At 34.9% G+C, this 24,898-nt stretch overlaps 2 protein-coding genes and 1 long non-coding RNA gene across 3 annotated transcripts; 1 reads left to right on the top strand and 2 right to left on the bottom strand.

The window, feature by feature from the left end:
- Positions 1-205: 205 nt before the first annotated feature.
- LOC121172994 (uncharacterized) lies at positions 206-465 on the bottom strand. Its single transcript, XR_005886976.1, has 2 exons — positions 403-465; positions 206-305 (listed from the first exon to the last, which is right to left on the bottom strand). It is a non-coding gene; the product is annotated as an uncharacterized lncRNA (long non-coding RNA).
- Positions 466-8,639: 8,174 nt separating this feature from the next.
- On the bottom strand, positions 8,640-9,083 carry LOC102664894 (uncharacterized). The gene has a single exon (XM_006590012.1). It carries the CDS (start codon positions 9,081-9,083, stop codon positions 8,640-8,642), a length of 444 nt encoding a protein of 147 aa, XP_006590075.1.
- A 9,682-nt stretch (positions 9,084-18,765) lies between these two features.
- On the top strand, positions 18,766-22,269 carry LOC102665030 (probable L-type lectin-domain containing receptor kinase S.5). The gene is made up of 4 exons (XM_026127633.1): positions 18,766-19,195; positions 20,036-20,740; positions 21,224-22,006; positions 22,106-22,269. Exons 1-4 carry the CDS (start codon positions 18,766-18,768, stop codon positions 22,267-22,269), a joined length of 2,082 nt encoding a protein of 693 aa, XP_025983418.1.
- The last annotated feature ends 2,629 nt before the right edge of the window (positions 22,270-24,898 follow it).

Genomic DNA, 24,898 nt, shown 5'->3' on the forward strand with positions numbered 1-24,898 from the left:
TGCTGTACGCGTAAATGATTTTTGTTGGACCAACAATTTCCTTGCTTAACCAAACGAGTAGTTGATAATATTAATTGGTTAGTGACGGGTTACAACGAATTATATCGCATAATGAATACAAATAAATAAACAATGAATGTTTAGTCTTCATTTAGGTCTACATAGTGTGTTTTGAATGACATCAAGCTTGTGTATTCCTGCATTCTACTAATATATGGAATTGCCCATTGCTTTGCCTGAGAATAACAATTGGTTGACCACAACAGCGCTGGGGGCGGCAACGGACAATGGTCTTTCAAATAAACCTGTTGTACATGAACAAACATTATATCATGCGCTGACCGTGCCAAACGAACAAGCGAAGTCATTGCATAATTGTTACACTAACTATATTCAATGTACCTGAACAAAATGATTTCCAAACACGTGACCGACACATATGATGCGGTGGCCAGAAGAGTCAGGTGGTGGTTGACTTCTAAGAGGGAAAAATGTCATGCTTTGTTGTTGGGACAACGATACAAGGATTAGTTATACCGTGAAGCAATCACATATCCCATGTCTGTTATATCCATCCACTTGTCCACACTAACCTGAATGAACCAAACATACACATGTAAGTAATTTAAACATTGTTATTAAAAAAAATTAACCTAAAAACATACCTTTGAAAATCCATCAACAAGTAGGGACAACTTTAATTGTTCAAATCTCTCTGTGCCACCGAAGAGGTTCATGTACTCATGCGACCACCTGCCAAGTTCTTTAAGCAATTCATTACGCACTAACGGCCACGAATCTTCCCCCATACCTAATAAAGCGCCAATGGACCGATATCCACAGTTACCGTCCGCTTTCACATCCACAACGTCACGAATGAAACCTTGAAAGAATGACGCAAATTGATCCAACATCGGGATGATCCTTGTTGGCTGACGCGGTTGAGAACATGATGCACTTCGTTTCACTGGAGAGTTGCTGCTTTGAACAGAATGAAAAGCATCAACATACTCCCAGTAAGACGGATCACGCTTTGTGGATGTTTGACTTCTTTTCATCGGTTTCTTCGGTGCACCTTTAGTGTTCACCTTTGATGGAGGAGGGCACATAGAGTTATGATCAGGGTATGCGATTTCTCGAAGTTTACTCTTCAGATTTACTTTGCCAGCCACATCAAGTTCATCAAACCTTTTAGATATGACCTCTATTTCTTCCTTGATGGTGACTTCCGTCTCACATAACCCTTGGTCTGAAAAGCAAAGTCTCCTCCAAAAAAGATGGACTGACTCCAATGGGATGCTGCTAGCAGTATACCTAGAAAGCTCACATGCACAAGGAAGCCCGTGCGTGCTTCTCATCACACAACCACAAGAAGAGAGATTGTTGCCGAGATAACGTAGACGGTCAATCTCAGAAGCAATCTGATTTAAAGCATCCCTCGAAACCATCCCAAGAAGCCTCTTGTATAAGGTTTTTTTATATACATGGCCAACCACATGCGTACTGGTTTCAAAGGATGCTTTAATTTCGACGTGTTGCAGCGTGATCATGTTGTTCATGGCATCCCAAACACTACATAGGTCTCCAACGCTATTTTGTAGTACTCTTTTGAGAGCCCAATGAGCTGATTCAACCCTACATTTAAAATACACAACAAACATGAAAATATACAACAATTAAATACCATTTAATATTAATCGTTACTAACAAATAAAATCAGTTGTTAATACCTGTTTGTTGTTGTGTTGCCTAGGTGCATGACCTTATTCGTCCATGCTGTAATAAATTTTTCCTTGTGGGGGATAATCCATGTGTCGTTAACATAGTCAACGAACATCGGCCAAGGCGAACAAGCAACTTGAAACTTCTGATATGACTCATGGAACTCGTATTCGGACGGACAATCAACCAAAGTACCCCAGTTATCCATTACATAGTCCCACGCATTTTTTTCCCCGATTAAAGATTTGCACTTCGCCTTCACATTCTTATCGATATGAAACCTGCACAACAAATTAGTAGACTCGGGAAACACAGTTTTCACTGCATTCATCAGTGCTAGGTCTCTGTCAGTGACAATAACAAGAGGGAGGCGATCGTGTCTTAAAAATAGGCCTCGAAATCGTTCCAAAGCCCATACAATATTATTAACACGCTCAGCCTCCAGATATGCAAACCCAGCAGAGAATGTCATCGCGTTGGTGTCACTCCAACAAAGTCAAGTAGTGGGAGTCTGTACCTGTTTGTTTTGTAGGTACTGTCTATAAAAAACACCAGATGACATGCATTGCATAACTTTACTGCATCTGGGTGACACCAAAACAGATCACGCACCACAACTTCATCCTTCAATCTATGCCAATGAATGTATTGATCACGTTCGAGAAGCTTCATCAGATGCTGCATTTCGGTATCAGCTCCTCTTATTGAAGAACGATATGCACTTCTTGCATTGTAAATTTGCTTTATCGTGGTGTAACTGTCGGCATTGTGTTCCTTCAACGTTAGCAAGATGTTTTTCGGTTTCACCATCGACTTTGTCATATCAGCAATAATTTTCTTTTCTTCCTTAGTCAATCGCCCGGCGTATGGATGTCCAACTAAGGACTTCGCCAATTCATGATTATGAATCCCACAGATCAACTTCACCATCCAACCTTCCCCTCCACGCACTGGTTTCCCACGAAGCCTGAAGGGACAACCACATTTCCTACTCCCGGTGTCTTTTCTAACGAATTCTTTATTTCTACACTTGTACGTACCACTCCTTTCACACCCAATTAACACAAATGAACTTCTTCCTCTGCTACCGGTCTCTGTGTCAGATCTCATAATCACTGCAACAAATCCATTTTCATGGGCAACTGTTCGAGCCCATTGCAAAACATCATCTCGAGTAGCGAATACCTACAACGCAACCCTAACATATTAATTTTCATACAAACCATCAATTCAACCAATGACTCAAATTATCTATGATTACCTGAGATGTATTAAAAGCATTTGAACAATCGACATGTGTTCATTCACTCCACATTCTTCTTGATTATCATAATCATAATCCATATGAACTTCTTGTGACATCGCAAAGTCATACCTCCATTGATCTTCGTCCATCTTAAGGACATATGCATCATACACAAGTACATTCAAATTATCATATAACCACATCCAAAAATTTACTACACCTTAAATAACAAACATATTAATAGGACATATGCATCATACACGACTATATTAAAATTATCACTATATTCTAAATTTATAACTACATTATTTACTTAAACTAAACTTATCACTATAATAAACAACTAATAAAACATTTTTGTACCATTATACATTTAAGTTACCTAAATCATTTAATATTATACCATTATACCTAATTAAATCAATAATCCACAACATATATAAACAGAAATAAAAAAAATTATAAAACAGAAATATATATACATTATAAAACAAAAAAATTATAATCCACAATATATATCATTATACCTAATTAAACAATAATTCATTATTAACTAACAGAAATATATATAAAACAGAAATTAAAAAAATTATAAAACAGAAATTAAAAATTAGTAATAATTTAACATTCCGGAAGAAGGTCTTCCGGAAGTTACGAAGCCCAATTCCGGAAGAAGTCTTCCGGAAATAGTTTCCGGAAGCACTTCTTCCGGAATTGGCCTTCGTAACTTCCGGAAGACCTTCATCCGGAAGTGGTCATTCCGGACCTTCCTCCTTCTGTGCCTAAAATTTCTTCCGGATACATTTTTTACTGTTTTTCTTCTCTAAAAGCTAACCGGAAAACAAATAAACGCGTACCTCCGACAAAATAGGAACAACAGCCACTAATAAAACTTCAAATACGGAACACGGGACCACCAAATCTTCAAATACTTCACTTCACGGACCACCAACAGACTGCTGAAGGGACCACCACCGAAACAACAGCAAACGGAAGAAAAACAAAGCAAACGGAAGAAGAAACAAAGCAAACGGAAGAAGAAACAAAGAAAGCGCAGTAAAACACAGCCTGAAGACATTAATTTAAAGAAATTTACACAAGGGCAAAATCGTCATTACATACGCATTAAAAAAAAAACTAACTTCCGGAAGAAGCTTCTTCCGGAAGACAATGGAATTCTTCCGGAAGAAGCTTCTTCCGGAAACATTCCGGATGACGTTCTTCCGGAAATTGTCCGTGAGTATTTCCGGAAGACACAAATTAATCTTCCGGAAGAAGATTCTTCCGGAAACTTTCCGGAAAAATTATTTCCGGAAACTTTCCGGAAGAACCTTATTCCGGAAGAATAATTGCTGAAGGGCAGTTTCGCCACTTCACTGTTTGCTGGGTGCCCCAGCAATAATGCTGGGTGCACGTAGCAACTCCCTAAATATTTCATAGTTGAATATGAAGGCCTTCACCTTCTTTGGCTGGAGGTTGATGCTTGGTGCACCAGCGTAATTGTTTGTGCACCCAGCAATTTGAAATTATACAAAAAATGTCCTTGTGCTATCTTCTTCCTTTTTAAGCTGGTTCCTGTACTTTTTTCTTTTACACCTCCATGCTTTTTTTGTTCATTTCTCTCTTTTGTGTGGTTTTTCATTGTTGAGAGAGGTGATGCTTGAGTGATGGTGAAAGTGTTACAGGTCGGTGATGATTGTTGTGGTGATTGATCCGTAAGTGGAATGTCAACATATGGATCAATTTGATCCGTAAGGTTTATACAGATCAACTTCATCCGTATAAGTCTTACGGATCAATTTGATCCGTAAGGTTTATACTTGATCCGTAAGGTTTACAAATTTTGATTTTTTTAAACATTTTTTTAAGTTTAATATTTTTTAATTATTAATATGTTTGTATGCTCATTTTTAAAAATAAATTAATTGTTTATATGTGTATTTGAAATAATTTGTATGTAGAATGATATAGGGTTTTTGTATTTTATTATATATGATTATCAATTGTAGTGTTTATAAAATGGTGTGCAGTAAAAGATTATGTAGACATGATATTATATGTATAGTGCGGTTAAGTGTTGTATGTTTGTCATGTTGAAATTTTTGATTTGTTGTTAAAATGGACGAAGATCAATGGATGTATGACAATATAATGTCTGAAGAAGTTGATATGGATGATCAAAATGAACAAGAATGTGGTGTGAATGAACAACATGTTGAGTGTTCGGATGCGTGCAATACTTCTCAGGTAATAATGTTCATTATTGTTATTAATTCATAAAATCAATGTCCTTAGAAGACTAAAATTGTGTGGGTTGCGTTGTAGGTGTTTGGTACCCGAGATGATGTTTTGCAGTGAGCTCGATCCATTGCTCATGAAAACGAATTTGTGGCGGTCATTATGAGGTCTGACACAAACACTGGTAGTAGAGGAAGGACTTCATTTGTGTTAATTGGTTGTGAAAAGAGTGGTCAGTATAGGTCTAGGAAGAAAGATTTTGTTAGAAGAGATATTGGGAGTAGGAAATGTGGGTGTCCCTTCAAGCTTCGTGGGAAACCAGTGGTTGGAGGGCAACGTTGGATGGTGAAGTTGATGTGTGGGATTCATAATAATGAATTGGCCAAGTCATTAGTTGGACATCCATACGTTAGGCGATTGACTAAGGATGAAAAGACAATTATTACTGATATGACCAAGTCAATGGTGAAACCAAGAAACATTTTGCTAATGTTGAAAGAGTACAATGCCAATAGTTGTACAACAATCAAACAAATATACAATACAAGAAGTGCATTCCGTTCTTCCATTAGAGGAAGTGATACTGAAATGCAACATCTAATGAAGCTTCTTGAACGGGATCAATATATTCATTGACATAGATTAAAGGATGAAGACGTGGTATCTTTTGGTGTCACCCTGATGTAGTGAAGTTATGCAATGCATGTAATTTGATGTTTTTGATAGACAATACCTACAAAACAAACATGTACAGACTCCCACTATTTGACTTTGTTGGTGTGACACCAACGGGAATTACATTCTCTGTTGGTTTTACATATCTGGAGGGTGAATGTGTTAATAATGTGGTATGGGCTTTAGAACAGTTTCGAGGTATATTTCTAAGACATGATGCCCTCCCTGGAGTTATTGTGACTGACAGAAACCTAACATTGATGAATGCAATGAAAATTGTATTCCCTGAGTGTACAAACTTGTTGTGCAGGTTTCACATCGACAAGAATGTCAAGGCAAAATGTAAATCACTAATTGGTAAAAAAAAAATGCTTGGGAGTATGTCATGGATGCCTGGGGAAGTCTGGTTGATTGTCCTTCGGAACAGCAGTTCGATGAATGCCTTAAGAAGTTTGAAATTGCTTGTTCACCTTGGCCAATGTTTGTTGACTATGTTAACGAAACATGGATAATCCCCCACAAGGAAAATTTTTTTACGACCTGGACGAATAAAGTGATGTACTTAGGAAACACAACAACAAATAGGTATGAAAATGTTCAACTATTTTTATTAAGGTTGATGAATTGATGGAATTTAATTATTGTATATGTTTATTATTTTTTGTGTATTTCAAATGTAGGGTTGAATCTACTCATTAGGCTTTAAAAAAAGTATTACAGAATAGCCTTTGAGACTTATGTAGTGTTTGGGATGCCATGAATAACATGATCACGCTGCAACACACTGAAATTAAAGCATCTTTTGAAACAAGTACACATGTGGTTGGACATGTTTTTAAAGTTACCTTATACAAGAGGCTTCTTGGAATGGTTTCAAGGTATGCTTTAAATCAGATTGTTGTTGAGTTTGAGCATGTACATTATGCTGGCAAGAATCCTTCTTCTTGTGGTTGTTTCATGAGAACTACGCAGGTCTTCCTTGTGCATGTGAGCTATCTAAATATGTTCTTGGTAGCATCCCACTAGATTCAATCCATATGTTTTGGAGGAGACTCAGTTTTTTAGATCAAGGGTTATCTGAGCACGAAGTGACCATAAAGGAAGAGATGAAAACCATATCTAAAAGATTTGAGAAACTTGATGTTTGTGGTAAGTTTACTCTAAAGAGTAAACTTCGGGAAATTGCATACCCTGATCAAAACTCCATGTGTCCTCCTCCAACAAAGGTCAACACTAAAGGTGCACCGAAGAAACCGATGAACAGAAACCAAAGATTAACAAAGCATGATCCATCTTACTGGGAGTATGTTGATGCTTTACATTTTTTGCAAAATAGCAATTCTTCAGTGAAGCGTAGTGCATCATCTTCTGACCAGCCCAATCCAAGAAGGATCATGCCGATGTTGGATCAATTTCAGTCATTTATACACGATTTCATTGACTATATTGTGGATGTCAAAGCTGACAGTAACTGTGGATATCAATCGATTACTGCTTTATTAGGTATGGGTGAAGATTGTTGGTCCTTGGTGCGCAACCATTTGCATTGCATAATTTGTGTCGATCACGTCTATGACAATCATTTTGTTTAGGTACGTTGAACATAGATAGTCTTATTTTTAAATTTATGCAATCACTTGTGTCCTGTTAACATAATATTGTTTGTGCATGTACAACAGACTTATTTAAAAGATCGTTGTCCTTTACCGCCTCTAGCATTGTTATGGTCTAGGAATTGTCATCCTCAGGCAAAGTAGTGGTCAACTCCATATATTAGTAGAATACAGCAGTACAGAAGCTTCATGATGTTGAAAAGAGACTATGTTGACATAAATGAAGACTGAACATCTAGCAGTAACTTACATTATTTTATGAGAGCATTATTTATCAAATTTGTGAAGAAACTATGTTTTTTTTAAACTATTTTTAATTAAAAAAATTGGTCAGATATCCGATGACTCAAATTGAACAAACATGTTAATCAACTAGTTGGTTTGGTTTGAGTTACACAAAAAATATTCTCCCTTATTGTCCACATAATCCTCCAATATGAAATCAGGATTATTGGATGTAGCTCTGTCACTAGCTACCACATTGGCAAGGGTAGCCATATATAGTAACTATAGATATTCCAGCCATATATAGTAACTACAGATACTCCAATATGAAATCCTCCAATAAAGGAATTCTGAAATTGAGCAAAAAAGAAGGTGATTTTTTTATTGGTGATGGTCGTGGACTTTTTACATCTAACTTTTGCTTATTTATATTGATAAGAGTATATACGAATCACTCTTGGCTCCTAATAAGAGAAGGTGATTGCAAAATCAGAGAACAAACCCTTATGTTGTGTCTTTGACCATTCTATTCCAAATAATAATAGCAATAATAAATAAAAGCCAATATTTAACCATGCTTCAAATTAAAAAGACGACACGCACAACAAGAATAAACATAGAATAAAAATTATAATAATTTAACAGATACAAAATGTTTGGGAAAACCAAAATGTTGTCAAATACAAGAAAATTATAAACATCATCTACGACTGATCTGTGTGCCGTCTTCGTCGCGCCCTAACATAAACATTGTCATATGGTGTGACACCCTTAGCGATCCTGATGCAGTCTTCCATGACCTTGTGTATTTTTGTGCCTGTCGTGACTATCCTTAGGTTGAGCAGATGCTTCAACCTTTCCGCGATTGCTTGGAAAACCTCTTATCAAATAGAAAACAACCCAAATAGTATTACTTACCACTACATGTCTAGGTTGCTCCACATCAGAAGAGGCATGTGCCGGTGCTGCTGGTGCCATTGGGACCTCAGGATATGTGGCTCCACATATGTGTCATGTTGTGTCACAGGTGGATGTCGGGCTGGATTTGCAGGCTGTTCAGGTGTCATGAACGGATGAGAAATCATGAAGAACCAGTCCATGTAATCTGATGCACATTGTCCTGGCACAACACAAATCTGCCCTGTTACTGCAAGATAGTCTGAGTAGTGCATCCACTTGTCGTCAATTTCTTCAAATGACAACCTGAAACCTGTAGCCTCTATAGGAATAGTCTGAACATATCTGAATTGTTGCATCACCCTCTCTAGGCGGTGTCTCACGACAACGGGCCCCCATCGTAGATGTCCGGAGAAGCATGAAATCAAATCAAACTCTCGAACTCCTCGATGCTCATCGTAGGGCATCCAACAACCATCCAGCAAACTCCCAAACTTCCGAACTACTGAACGTTTCCTATATGTCGATGCAGGTAAGGACTTCAAAGAAGCCTTCGTAGTAATTCACCGACATGCACGTTGTGAGATGTCATCATAGTCCGGATCAGTCAAACACTCAACAACTGAGGGAAAGTGCTCATATATCTAACATTACAAAGATTAGATCAAAAGAAAACAAATGTCAAATGAACATTTTAAAAACATGGTTGTAATTAACTTATTAAAAACATATTAATTACCTGTAATAGAGTGATGTAACCAGCAAGCTGTCGGCCTTCGCTCTTACAAGCATAATTCAAATGATCGTACATATGCACTAGGGCGGCAGCTCCCCATGCATAGCTTCCACTCTGACTGAAATCTCAGAAAGCATCTAAGAAAACAACATGAACATGGGTTGCACTCTTGTTAGCAAAAAGAATGCAACCTAACAGATGCAGAACATAGGCACGAGTTGCAACAGTCCAATGTCCGGCCTCACATCTCCTCTGATAAATATCTCATAGCCAAGATAGGCATACGTATGCCCCATGACACTGTATTGTCTCAGCTCTAGCTTCCTCACTAGAGACTTCAAGTAACTCCACCAACATCAACACGACTTCGTCGACGTGCAGAGGCTCGAAGGTATGGAATGTGTCTATAATTGGCAGATGAAGCAGAGACGCCACATCATCCAGGGTGATGTCAGCTCCCCAACAAGAAGATGGAAACTGCTAGTTTCCTTATGCCACCTCTCCACGAAAGCGAATATAAGTTCCCGATCGCCAGTGTCTACTGAACATGTGATCAAAGGACTTAATCTTGTGACAACGACTAGCCCTTCAATTTCTGGAGCAGGCCTCCCTAATTTTTGAACCTTCCTGCCATGGGAGGATAATTTCAATTCAGGACGTTCCTGCAAAAAAAAAATTAAATGATTCGACAACTAATAAACATAATAATGATAATTATGACAAATTTAAATAATAAAAAATACTTAACAATTAAGTTAAATTTTAAATTTTAAATACCTCTCCATTCCATACGATGACTGCAACATGGTCACCATACTCCGTCAGTACTGATGGGTCACGCGACCCACCTAGAAATCCCTTAGCATCAAGACCAGCTTCTGCACCATGTGCATGTACGTCTTCAGCTACCACAGGCTCATCCTCAGCAACAGAGGCAACTTCCTGTTGCCTACGTGCGGATGTTGTAGGCCTTCGTCGCTGGGGACCATCATCTGAATCATGATGATCCTGTCTCCCCAGGGCTTTGCCTATAACCTTACCTAAGGCACGACCTAACCCTCTGGTTTTAACCATGATCTGCAAATGTTGACGCACATGTATTATTTTGTCAAATTCAATATTTACTATTCAAATAAACATATGACTACATAACCCTACACCCTAAACCCTAATCCCTAAACCCTCACCACTAACCCTAAATCCTAAACATCTACAAAATGTATAACTACGAATAACATATGACTACTAACATTTTGGTCACATCTTCATTCCATTACTAAACCACACAAATTCATGACAATATAATTAATAGGCTAAATACTTATCTAAAGTATGTGGTACACATTTAGTTTAGGTATCTCAATGAAATTCTCCATAACTACTAATAGGATAAGGAATTAAAAAGGTAAAAATATTGAGTTTCTCATATCAGCTAAAATCAACTTATGCGTTTTACCTTTTGGACAGGTTAAATAAGAGAACTTCTACAAAATTCAAGCACAAAATAAATCTGACCATTTCTTTAAAGTCATTTGGCTTAAGGTATTCGATTATTCAAACATGCAACAACACCATCATATCCACTGAAGTAAAAAGTAATACAAACTAACCAAATTTCAAAGCAATATCAACTTGTTCAAAGAATTCAAACATAATACCATAGAAACCAAACTTTTGAGCATAATGAAATTTCAAAGCAATATCAACTTGTTCAAAGAATTAGAGCATAATTTGAAAGTTATTTCATTATTCATTCGTATTCTACTTCACCCTAAACACTCAACACTAACCCTAAACCCTAATAAAAATAATTTTTCAAAAATAAAATACCTATTTTACTATTTTTAATTAAAAAAGGGTCATACGGATCAAGTTGATCCGTATGAGGCTTACGGATCAACTTGATCCTCAAACCTCACATGGATCAACTAGATCCGTATGCACAAACCTAATTCTACTTCATCCGTATGCATAAACCTATTTCCTACTTCTAATGCGGATCAACTACATCCATACACAACACAAAACCAGAAACGGAAATGACAGCCACGGGGAGAAGTAGCTTACCTCGACGGTCGACGGTGGAGTAGCCAAATGCATGTCCTCAATGCTGACACCCAACGGAGGAGAAGAAGCTCCAAGGGCCAACGAAAATGACACGACTGCGCAAACGCAGGGAAGAAGAATAGCGGCACAAATGGAGGGGCTGAGCTTCGAGTACGAAACGCATGAGAAATGGAGGCAGGGTGCACACAAACATTTTAAAATTAGGCCAGGGGTATTTTTGAACTTTCAAATTAAATGCTGGGTGCACCAGCAATAATGCTAGGTGCATCTAGCTTGGCCCTTGCCTGGAATGTGGGCATTTTGGGCATCATAAAGACCACAGTCATCACTAGAAGGAATTCCCCACCGGAAAAAGAAGAATTAATTTTGAATGAAATTAATTTTGTGAAATTGATTTTGACTTACTAGTTATTCAATATAATTTTTTTGATCAAATCTAAAATTTACTCAAATTTGATTCAAATTTAAAATTAATTTTAAACTCATAATCAATTTTTAATATAAAATTACACATAAAAATTAATTTATAATCAATTTTGTACTAGAGTTAATTCTTTAACCACTACTAAAAAAAGAGATTTTTATGACGCATGTTTAAAGTCGGTTATATAAAAGCCATCATTGTATTAGATGCGGTGGCAATTTGTAAATATCGCCCACATTTCAATGGCGGTTTTCGTGAAACTGACTTTGAAATGTGGGCAGTATTCAAAGACGGTTTCATGAAAACCGTCTTTGAAATGTCATCTTCAAGTTTATTCTGTCCTCGTGAAGCCTACGTCCTAGTTGTCATTTGCGAAAAAAGTTCATTTTTCACTGTCAGTTCTGTTTCTCTCTCACTTGTATTTGGAGTTTCCCTCTCGCCTGTCAATTGTGTATGTCTCACTCTGTCTACTCAGTTGCCCTCTCGCAATGCTGCAACTGTTGCCTTTGGCAACGTATTGTTGTGCTTCATTGGTACGCGCCCACTTCGTTTCCATTTATTGAGTTTTCCAGGGTCGCATTTGTTTCTGCTTTTGGTTTTGACCTTATATTAGTTCATGTGTTTGTTGTTGCTTTGTTGGCATGCATTGTTAGATATGGAATAAGCTTAAGTCCAATTGTGGGTATTTTTTGATTGCTTGTTGTCTGTGTAATTATCATAATATGATATATAGGCAAAAAAGTTAGAGATACATGTAAGAGAATTGTAAACTCTAGTGAAAACAGGTCAAATTGTGAATTTCTTATTTCTTGTTTGTGCCTTACTTTATCACTTGGCATATGTATTGTTGAATCCTTTTCACAATTGTACATGCCATATGAAGGAGAGGTGTTACTCAACTAAAGGAGAGGTTGTCAAGTCATATTGGATATAGATGCAAGTCTGACTCCTTTAGGTTTGTTGAGTATTAGGTTCCTCTACAAATATCTAATCTGCAACTTGAACAAAATTGTTCTATTTTGCTTTCAAATGCTTCAATTCTTCACTCCTCATCAAAGGTTGATAGTGTTGAGGTAGTTCTTGATGTTCTTATTTCCAGCCGAAAGGTTAGGTTGTACTTTCTAATAAGTTGCATGCATTACATGATATCGAAGACAATATAAAGTTGGTTTAGGTTTAGACTCTAGCTGTTTTAAGCTACAATATTTAGTTGCACCAACTTAATTATTAGATGTTTAGTGAGAAACTATTAATAATTTGTTACTAGTGAGTGAGATATTTATAATTTGGGTATGGCATCAAATATAATCAATTGGATTCATGCTTCATTAATTAATAATTGATATGATTTTAAATTGAATCTATTTTTAAGTTTAAAATCTTATGTATATTGTATGATGTTGTTTTGGTGTTGCTAATTGAAAATTAAAATGAATTTGATAAACAAACATGTATTTTTTATAGTTGATTCAGTGTTCCTTTACTTTTCTTAATTAACTCCAAAGTTGTCAAATGTATGTAAATTTTCTTAAGAGATTCATTTCTTGTTGTGGTATTTGTTGACAGTGTTGTAGTCATCCCTATCTTGTTGGTCCGGAACTGCAACCTTCTCTTAACAAGTGATGGAACCCTTAATTTCCGAATCCAATTTATTATCATCAACAAACTACTGGGAAACCTATTTGGGACTCTCTGAAATTAGGGAAAATAAAAAGAAAAAAAGAAAAAATAGAAAATGAGATGGAAAGAACAATACCACAATCTTGGAAGGTTGATAAGTTGAGGATGATTCGTCACAAAGAATAGAATTTTTTTTATAAGAACCTAAGGTTTCACACAAAAACCAAGAGAAACACTCTCTTAACTATGTCTAATATGAAATTTCATCAAAAGCTGCCAACAAAGTGTTTAGGAAGTCTATTTATAACTCCTACTAATAACCTTAAATTAGGCCCAAAGCCTAATAACTTATTTAATAATTAGAAGACTTAAAAACAATGATAAAATGGTAGCAACTCATTACAAGTCCAAAAATAGGCCCAAAAATATAGTTAAAAATGAAATAAATCTTATTCTAAAAGTTGGCTAAAATAAATGAGCTTTGCTTCTTCTTCTCTTTTCTCCATGAGAGAATTTAGTCTCTTGCTAAGCTTTTCTTGAAATCTCTTACTCCTTACTCAAGTGATTGGTCCATCCATGTTGAGCCCTCCCAAGCCAAACTTTTCCTCCTTGGATAATCTTCTATCAACAAGGGTCTTAAACCAATTGAGTATCTTGATTTTGATTTAAAAGCAAGTGGCAAGTTGCAACTTCTTGATTCAATGCTTGAGGAGTTGAGGAAGAATGATTTAAGGGTGCTCATTCTTAATATTGAACAATGCTAACAAAAAAATATACAATTCAATTCTTGTTGGTCATCATTCATTGGTATATATGCAAATGCTCTAGAGACTTGTGGCATGCCGCATGCCCTCATATTGGAAAAGGACAACTTCTTCCCTTATGGTTTTATCAACATAATAAAAATGATATATTTTTTTGAGGGAGGAAAGGGAAAGATGGGGTATTCAGTTCTACATCTTTGGTTTCTTCTTTATGTATCTGATCTTGCAAATAACCAATGCCTTAGTTTTAAAGGTGAAAGGAAGATTAAGAATTTGTGTTACTAACCGTGGAGTATGAGCTTGAATATGATGATGTCTCCAAAGAAATAACTAGTTTATTTTGTAGGAATCAATTTACTTCTAAATGATACTTATTTTTGAAATAGATATACAATGGTTGGAGTGCATTTTGTAGGAATTAGCTGTGGAGATTGGAGAACTTGAGAAGTTGAAAGACGAGCTTGAAGACAGACTGAAAAAAGTCTTTTTTGTTTTTAAACTCCTCTTGAAATCTTGAACTATGGTGCTAAAAAACATTTAATTGAACTCAGGAATTACATCTTTTTATTTTTTTGCATGCATTTGATAACCATATACTCCCTCCGGTCTCAAATATAAAAAAAACACTCTTTTGTTGCTCTCAAATATAAGAAATTTTTAACTAACTCTACCTTATTTAAAGTTATTATCTCTAAGGTATTCTTTATTTATTTGAGGTGTTAGTTTCAATGACTCTTTTTTATTCCTGATAACAAGTTCCAATGAATAGTAAGTTGAGAAAAAAAATATTTTAATTAAAATTGGTGCAGTTTAATGTGGTCAACTAATTTTCTTAGTTAGCATGAACCAAATTTCTTTTGTTAGATTTAACATAGGAGGGATTAAAGTTTATTGTGTATATATATACATGATTGTATCAATTAGCAGTTAGTGCTTTCCTATCCTCATTCTTTAGTATGATCTACATGGATCTGTTTCTATTATCCTTTGTTGACATTACATTTACATAAGCTTGAAATATTATTGCAGGCCAACAACTTGTTGACACGGATGCACCACCACAATGCAATAGAGTAAAGAGAGAAGTTTCATGAAGCAAGCAAATAAATTATTTCACTTTTAAAAACAAAGGTACAAAAGTTTATTTCATGCCTTAGGGTCACATCTTCATGAAAAGAAGAAAAAAATTATTTAGAGGGATATATTAGAATTAATAGTATGATGTAAACCATTTTATTATTTGTCATATTTTGTTATGAAGTTTTCTTATATTAGGAAGATGAGATGATGCAAGCCATTACTTCTTATACGATGGAACCCAATGTTGTTGATGCATGGATCAAATTTGTAGGGAGCACATGGGGTTTTCAAGCTTCACATACAAAGAAAAAGGAGGAGCAGGTCAAGTATGTCATGTAATTTAATACCAATGGGCAAACAAATATGATCAAATAAATCTTGAAATATTACAATCTTCAAAGTTGTTATGCAAACCAATTTGTGGCATGGTAGTTCCTCTTATGTTCCTTAAAGTGCATGTTATCATATATTAATATTCATATTTTGTATTTTTTTATCACACATAAAAGAGTTGAACTAGAGAGACATGGTGATCATTTTGTGAATTTAGTGGTTCATCTTTTGTATTCTTACAAGGTGACAAATCATTCTAGATTAATCATTATCTTTATTATAGTGGATTTGCCTTATCTTTTCTGGACCGACTTGCTTATATGATAGGAAAATTTGGGTTTATTTGTTACTCAAATAAGAATACTTATGGAGAATTTAAGATCCAGTCAAGGGTATGGTGTCCTGCCTCTCTAAATTGTTTATTGTGTAAAATACCATGCCTCCACCTGTTAATTTATATCAGGTTAGCAATATCAGTAGCACCAGACAATGAAGGTTTGAAATTAGTGAATCCAAGAAAAAAAAACTTGAAGAAGAATACTTAGATATTGAATATGAGGTATTTTTCTTTTCAATGTTTAATTTATATCATTATGTATAGTGAAAATCTGCCATAACTCTCATAGAAGTAAGATAGATTTATTTGTCAGATGACATAATAGGGTGAAATCCAATTGATAGCCTCATCATTATGTATAGTGTATAATTCATAGGTTAATGTCATGCCTTCAAGTTTGAATTTGGTTTTCCCTCCTATTTCCCCTTTAAAAAAAATAAAATCACAAAGAGCATAGAATAGTCAAATAATCAAATATAGTGGTGGTGAGAAAGTGCATTTTATTAATTTGCTTTTATGTTTGTTATAATAGCATATATCTAGCATCAAAAGGATATGCAAATATTTCTTCCTATCTTGTTGAACAAGGAGTACATATCAACTATGCAGGTTAGATTTTGAACTTTAAAAACCTAATCATATATAATCTTTTATTGAATATGCTTCTTTAGAGAAAAAAAATAGTGTTACATTTTAAACAAAGTTTTGGGTTATGGAGTTAATCCAAATGCCAAAAATTATTATTAATGTACACCTCTTCACATAGCTGGCCCTAAAGGTTTGTTTACAACGACCAAATTACTTCTAAAAGCAGGAGCAAGTGTTTTATCTAAGGACATGTATGTATGGTGCAAATATTGAGTTAGTAATATTGTTGTCTTATAATTCTTTATAATTGCTTGTTGTGTTCATGTTTGATCAATTGGAGCATCACTTATTATTTATAATACAATAATAATAGTTTACTGTCATGTATTGTATTTGGTTTCAATTTGTCAGAGGTACACTATTTACTTAGTTGTGAATATTATATTAAGGCTCATCATTCTTTTATTTACTTAATTAGTATTTCTATGCCAATATTTATGAGTTCTAATTCTTTCTACAATTAATGAGGATGTATATGTTATTTGATGGTGAAGATGTTTTGTAGCTCCCTAAATTCTTTCAGCATCTTGGATCAATCCACAAAATATGTGTGAACTTCTTGAGGATGTTAGTGGTGCTACCCTTGGAATTGTTGGTTGTGAAGTTGTAAATAGTTAGACATAAGCTTCTTGTGCAAGTCTACACATGTTAATATTATATGTAAAAATTGTATAGTATTGTTAATGTAAGGATAATATTTCCATCTGGCCCACATTAAGAGATAACATTGTGTTACAATAACCTCAAAGGTTAATCATGGAAAGTTTTAATTAGCAATATTTTTTATTTTATTTTTTGTTTGCAATGAATAAATGCTAGCGTAGTCATTTATCAAGAATTGGGAAATGATGTATGCGTTGTCTTTGATGTTCCATGCATTTTCGGCATTGGAAACAATGATCCATGCAGGTACAAAGTTTAATTAGCAAAAATAAAAATAAAAATAAAAATAAATACGACATCGGTTATGTCATGAGAATTGTCTTAGAAACTAGAGTTTTCTAAGATGGTTTTGGCGACAAAACTGTCTTAGAAAACTTAATTTACAAGACAATTTTTACATGAAAACTGTCTTAGAAAATTTGGTATCTAAGACAGTTTTCTCGTGAAAATTGCCTTAGAAAACTATTGCTTCTTAGACGGTTTTGGCCCAAAACCTGTCTGTAAAATGAGACATCTAAAGGGTTTTTAAATGAAAACGGTCTTAGATACCCACATTTAAATACAATTTTCATTTAAAAACCATCTTTAAATTCTGTCTTTTTAATTTTCTTTAAAATAAATGCTAAATATACAAAGATGACTTGCATTCAAACTGATGTTGAATATGATCTTTTAAGATGATTTTTTAACCGTCGTGGAAAGTGTTGAATTTTTACAATATCTATTACAAAGACGTTGAAAATCATTGTCAAAGGAGTAATAACCGTCATAAAAATTATGTCTTGTAGTAGTGAACATGACGAAATCATAAGATATAAGAAAGTTCCAATGTAATTTCTCATTAATGGGAGAGGAAGAATATTGATGTAAGATTACTCTAGAATAATAGTAAAAAAAAGATTACTCTTGTTCAACCCCCCCCCCCCCCAAAAAAAAAAAAAAATCTAAAGCCACCCATACAGTACATAAGTAGTAGTGTAGTACAGAAAAGGAGCTAATCGGACCTCTTGTTTGGGTTGAAAAACAACTAAGGGTCAAAATTTAAACAACGAAAAAGACAAAACAGGTGTAAATTCCAATGAAGTATATAAGCTCCTTGTCCTTTCTCATATTTGCATGCACCATTGTCCCATATGAGACCCCTCTTTACCAACCCAACAAATAAATTAACAAGAAGCATAAATTCGGTCCAGAAGTCAACTTGTGTGTCAAGTAAAACTCAGAGTGCTACTCTGGCATTGCTCATATTTTGAAAAAGACAAAAATACCCTGACATTGTTGAGTTGGGAAACTAGTTTATCTACATGCACAAGTCAACAATGTTTCCTTTCCTAACAACACAACATTCAAATCACAAAAGAACTTAACACTCCACAATATATATATCTCTCTCTACCTGCACATCAAAAAACATTGACTAAGTAAACTCTTCTAATTAAGTTCAAGGTCTTCAACAACATTCCACAATACAACAACCATGTTCATAATCATGCTTTTGTTGCTCTCTAACTTGATGATCCAACCACAAAGTGGTGCAAGCACTGTAGTTGATCCTAACACTTTCTCCTTTGTTACTTTCACTCCCGAGAGTTGCACCAATGGTGAGTTGCTTTGCATGGGTTCAGCCACCGCTGGAAATGGGTATTTGAGTCTCACCCCAGAGCCACAACAAAGTGGCAATTTAAGTTTATCATTGTCTAACACAACAAACAGTGTTGGAAGGGTTTTGTACCCTCATCCTGTGAAGGTTTGGCCTGCCATTATCTCCACCACATTCACTGTTAGGATCACTCCCTTTTCGGAAAATTCAACCAACGCTGGTGATGGAATGGCATTAGTGTTTGCACAAGATAATAGGCCCTCACCAAATGGCTCTTATCTTGGCATGTTTGATCAGTCTACACAAGGTAAACATAGTATATTTATTTGTTGTATGAAATATCTTGTTTCAAAGTTTTCTGTTTCTGGCCACATATCACCCAATGTATTGGATAAGTCAAAAGATTTTTTTTTTATCAGAATCTTGATGGGTGATGCAAGTAATACCCATTTGATGCGGCCACACATCATACAACTCAAAGAATAGGAGAGGAGTTCCATAGAAAACACTCATTGATTATAATTGATAAAAGATCATGAATGTGTTACAACTTCTAAGCAAGATATGATTAACTAATATCTCTAAAATAAGGGACATGATTTAAAAGAAAAAAAACAAATTACTGGTTTTGTCTAAAAAATTAGAAGAGTTGGAAAAGAAGATGATTAACTAACACATGTTTTTATTGTTTTATTATATAAAAAGGAAACGAGGTAAAAATTGTGTAGGCTTGTGTTTTTTCTTGGTGTGTAACACTATTTCTGGATTTTGAGTTTGGTTTTTTTTTTTGGTCTGCTGGATTTGGAATTTGTGAGTTGTACATATATTGCAACTGCACACATAAGCTCAAATGATTAAACAAGAGCATTCCGAAAACCAACTAAAAGCATAGCGTAAGCTTCTTTTTTTTTTCCAAATCTAAAATTTCAACTAGTACTCATGACCAAAAATAAGATTTGTTTTAACATTTTGAATTGGTTTGTTTCAATGTGTTTAATACTTCAGCAAGATGCATACTATCCCTATGGTTCTGTGAATGAAATTAACTTAGGTTGTCATGACCCCGAGACTCTTCATTCATTAATGTTGCTGGAAACAAAACAAAACATTTTAGTCTAATGTCTAAACTGAAAATGATGTTGTGTAGGAGGCGGTTTTCAAAAAATAGCTCTGGAGATGGACACTTTCATGAATGAATTTGATCTAGATGGAAACCACATTGGAATAGTCACAACAAGCATAACAAATCCACTTGCATCTGAGAGTCTCAATAGCTCTGGCATTGACCTCAAAAGTGGAAGAGACATTGAGGTCAGAGTTGACTATGATGGATGGAGTAAAATGATTTTTGTCTCTGTGGGATACACTGAGAGCCAATTGAAGAGTGTCCTTAACCATTCAATTAACCTACCTGACATAGTTCCAAGCTCCATTTATGTAGGATTCACAGCCTCCACAGGCAACAACACTTTTCCTGAAAGCCACCAAGTCCTCAATTGGGTATTCACATCAGTGCCACTGCCTATTCTTTCTGTTGAACTCACTAAAGTTGGCACCATCAAGACCATATTGGTAGTTGTCATGGTATGCTTATTTCCTTGCATTTGGATAGCTGCTTCTTTGAGGAGAACATATGTAAGGGCTAAAAAGAAAGGGGATATAGAAAGCCTAACAAAGAAGGCTGCTGATATCCCCAAGGTGTTCACTTACAAGCAACTATCAAGGGCAACATGCAAATTCAGCCAGGAAAATCTTTTGGGAAAAGGTGCATTTGGTAGTGTTTATAGAGGCATCATATTGGACTCCGGAAAAACTGTAGCAGTAAAGAAGATTTCAGCAACTTCTAAGCAAGGTATGTTTTGGTAAATAACACACCTCAAGAAAAGATACTAATAACTGCAATAGATAATGTTGCCATTTAAAAGACTGAGAAAGTGTTCTAGTGATGTGTCATTATTTAAGGTTGGAGGGCAAGTGTGAGTAAGAATTCCCATATAGGTTAGGAATGGTCAAATTGAGCAACATATAAATGATAGGGGCCTACAAACTGTCTTTAGCCCTTAAGATTTTGGGTTGAAAGTGATGTCAAGTTCATTTGTGTGACTGGCTCGTGGTTCATTGATAGGGATCTCCCTTTGAATTTGGAACAAGTGACTTGAATCCATTTTGGCCAACTAGCCAAAAACTATATGCATGGATATGGATTCCATGATTTTGAACCTACTTAAAGTAGTTGCACCTTATTTATTACACCTTCCATAATCTCCCTAAGATTTTGGTTTTCTTCTATTCTTGACCATTTTGTTTTCCCTTGTTTCTTTGGTTGTGTATACAGGTGAAAGAGAGTTCTTAGCTGAAATATGTACCATAGGGCGTCTTAGGCACAAAAACTTAGTGAAGCTCCAAGGCTGGTGCAGCGAAGGTGAGAATCTTCTCTTGGTTTATGATTACATGCAAAATGGAAGCCTTGATCACTTCATAGGCAAGGGCAGTCTGAACTGGCAAACCAGGCACAAGATATTGACAGGATTGGCATCAGCATTACTTTACCTTCATGAAGAGTGTGGAAACCCTTTTGTTCACAGAGATGTTAAGCCTAACAATGTCATGCTGGACTCTAATCACAATGCTCATTTAGGAGATTTTGGACTAGCAAGGTTACTCAAAAATGAAGGTTCAGTGACTACAAATCTAAATGGAACTCTAGGATATTTGGCTCCTGAACTAAGCTTTACCGGGAGAGCTACACCGGAATCAGATGTGTATAGCTTTGGCATGGTAGTTCTTGAAGTCATATGTGGGAAAAGGTTAAACTGGCTTAAGCAAGGGAATAGTTTTGTAGATTCCGTATGGAATTTGCATGCTCAAAATGCGTTGCTTGAGTGTGTTGACCAACGACTAGAGAACAAATTCGATGAGGAAGAAGCAAAAAGGGCATTGATGGTTGGTTTGGCTTGTTTGCATCCTGATTCCATGTTCAGGCCAAGGATGAGAAAAGCGGTGAACATTTTTCAGAGCCCAAATGAACCTTTAATGGAATTACCTGGAGTGAGGCCTACTGGAGTTTATGTATCAGTTTCTTCTAGTTCATCATTAGCCTCCAACTCTAGCTCTAGAGGTGAGTTACAGATCCAATTATCCAGAAAATCATCGGATGGAAAATTCAATTATGTGTGAAGTATGATCAGCAGTAACATCATTTGCAACTACATGCCAGTGATCATTGTCTATGATTACTTACCAGCAAGGTTTTTGGAGCCTCTGCGAACGAAATTTCAGCTGCATTTGTCCACAATTTTCCAGATTATCAAAGATCGCGACGAAACCACAACCTCGAGTGTGACTGCCATTCACCACCAAGTAGTAAATTGGGGAAGATAATTATCATTTTTATTTCCTAAATTCAATTTGAATACATTGACTATTCTATTAAAGACAAAACAAGATTCTTTGGAAAGAATTACAAGTAGGAAAAATATTTTCATAGAAACAAATTTGAATTGTGTATAATCTGCATTTGCATTGACATCCATGTCTATGTATGAGGCATCTTGAGTTTGAGTTTTTACTTGATGTATAAAGTTGACAGAGTTTTTACTTGATTACTTTTAGTGCTCAAAATTTCACTAAAATCTAATGTTATACCCCTTCATTCTGATTCAATTTTATTTACTTCCTAGCTTTTCTCTTCCTATATGCTTATATGATTTTATACATTGCACGTGGGCAACACAATATCAAGGAGTTGCAGTACAAAGCAAGTCAGAATTTAGACGCATTTGGGGGGGGTCAATTTTCTCTTGCAACATTATGCTTTCAATAAACCTATAAGGCTAAAAATGGTCATGCAGAGACTTGTCCTCAAGTTACAACCTTGTATGTAACTTGTAAACAAGAAATAAGAAAATAGCATAATGATAAATTAACAAAGGAAATAGAGGATCAAGGTAATGATAAAACATCAAATCAAATAAATGCGGAAGCATGATTGGTACTTGACATTGAACAAGGCTATAAATGATTATTGCTTTCTTTGTGGGTCAGGGTAGTTCTTTCATATATTACTTGGATGAAGCATTGAACAAGGCTATAAATGGTCATTGCTTGCTTTGTGAGTTAGAGACTCATGGTAGCATTTTCATATAGTACTTGTCTGAGCATTTTGCAGGTGTTATTTCAAAGAAACAATAGCATATTTTTGTCAGTTACTTTTAGAAATTTTTTGCAAACTAAGTGATTAAGTCTCTAAATTTAAGCATTACCAAATACTCATAAACTAGTACTTAATGTGTCAAATATGTATAAAGTAATTTGTGTCAATAGTTATCTTCAAGCCTTAATAAGATGGAGATCACCAAGATGCTGGTCCCCATGCTAAGAAGCCTATGCATAGCATCACCAATGGTCCTAGAAAGTTTGGTCAGTGTATTGATATCAAATCTTTTAATCAATGACTTCAACCACATGAAGCAGTTTCAAAATCGTAGTCATGAAGTTACCTCCTCAACAGCCGCCAGTGTGTTAACTCATTCTTTCAAAGATGCTTCCGGTTTGGTAGATTAGGAATCACCTGCTTAAAATGATGCATTCAGTTTGCCTATTGATCAGTTCTAGTTTTTCATAACAACAAAATTTATGCAGCATATTAAACCTTAACATACACTAGTTTGTTCTTTGTAACTTAGGCATTCGGGTATCACTTCTCTTTAGTGTATTGGTTCCAATTTTTAAGTTTAATTTGAGAATAACAAACAAGAGGTGGTATTTAACTATAGAACCATGCAAAGTACAAATTTCTGGCAACAAATGAGATACAAAGCAGGTTATGTGACAGCTGATACCAATTCCCAGTTTCGCACAAATTAAATCACTAGTTTCAAAAGATAAGCGGCCTCACAGACAAAACTATAACAAACAATGCTCATTCATCTTTTAATACATCATTTAGAGTTCCAATCCAATTTGCAATTTATCATAGCAGAGAAACTATGCAAAGAACAATTTGAGCTAACCGTATTTATGTAAAAGTGTCCGGTGTATTTGACAAGACAATTAGATATCTTTTAATTTATTAGTTTTAAAATAAATATTATATTTGATTAAAATTATAAAATTTATTAATAATGGTTTAAAAATCATGAATGAAAGAGAAAAAATGGAAAATATATGGTCTCAAATTCTTACTTTTAATTTTCTTTATACGAGATTGAAATTGAAAAGAAATAAAGTTTCATAGGATTTGACATTTTTTAGTCAACATTAATATAAGAGAGCACATTTTGTAAATCAATCTATTTGTTAGGGAATGTAAATCTAATTTATTTTGTTAGTAAATTATTTTTTGTACATATTAAGTGGTTACCAAAATACGAAAAAAACCATAATATATACAAATAAACTCTCAAATATTTTAAGTAGAAAATAACAATTTGAGAGCTTTATCGATCATTAATTATTCTCGTTAAGAAATTCGAACATTTATATAGTAATAATATTCTTTATTTTTTTTCATCATTGGATTCCTATCTAACTATACATGACATGAAGAATAAGAAAAAAAGGATTATGGGTTTTTCTTGCTTGCGCTGGATTTTGAAATATTTTTAAAATTTTCTCTATCTTAACATCTTTAACCAGTGAATAAAAAAATAAACATATCAAATTATCAAAGGAAATGTCCTCTCAATGCTATGAGAGTCACATCGAATATGAATTTAACGGTTTCATGACATTTCATGATATTTTAAATCTAGTTTACGTTCCACAAACAATCCAACCCTTGAATATTTTTAGTAAAGTTCTTATTTTTCAACCACTTTTTTTATTCATAAAATTTAATTCCGAGATCTTATAAAAAAATCGAGCCTATCACTCATACCATCAATCACCCAACGAGGTACAAAAATCAACATGTGTAGTTTTAAACAACCCCATAATGTTACTCTAAAAAAAAAAAAAACTACTCCTATAATGTTTGAGTACGAATTGGTTCTGACTTCTGAACCTAACA

Source organism: Glycine max, chromosome 10 (genome assembly GCF_000004515.6).
Source record: "Glycine max cultivar Williams 82 chromosome 10, Glycine_max_v4.0, whole genome shotgun sequence".
Classification (NCBI taxonomy): Eukaryota; Viridiplantae; Streptophyta; class Magnoliopsida; order Fabales; family Fabaceae; genus Glycine; species Glycine max.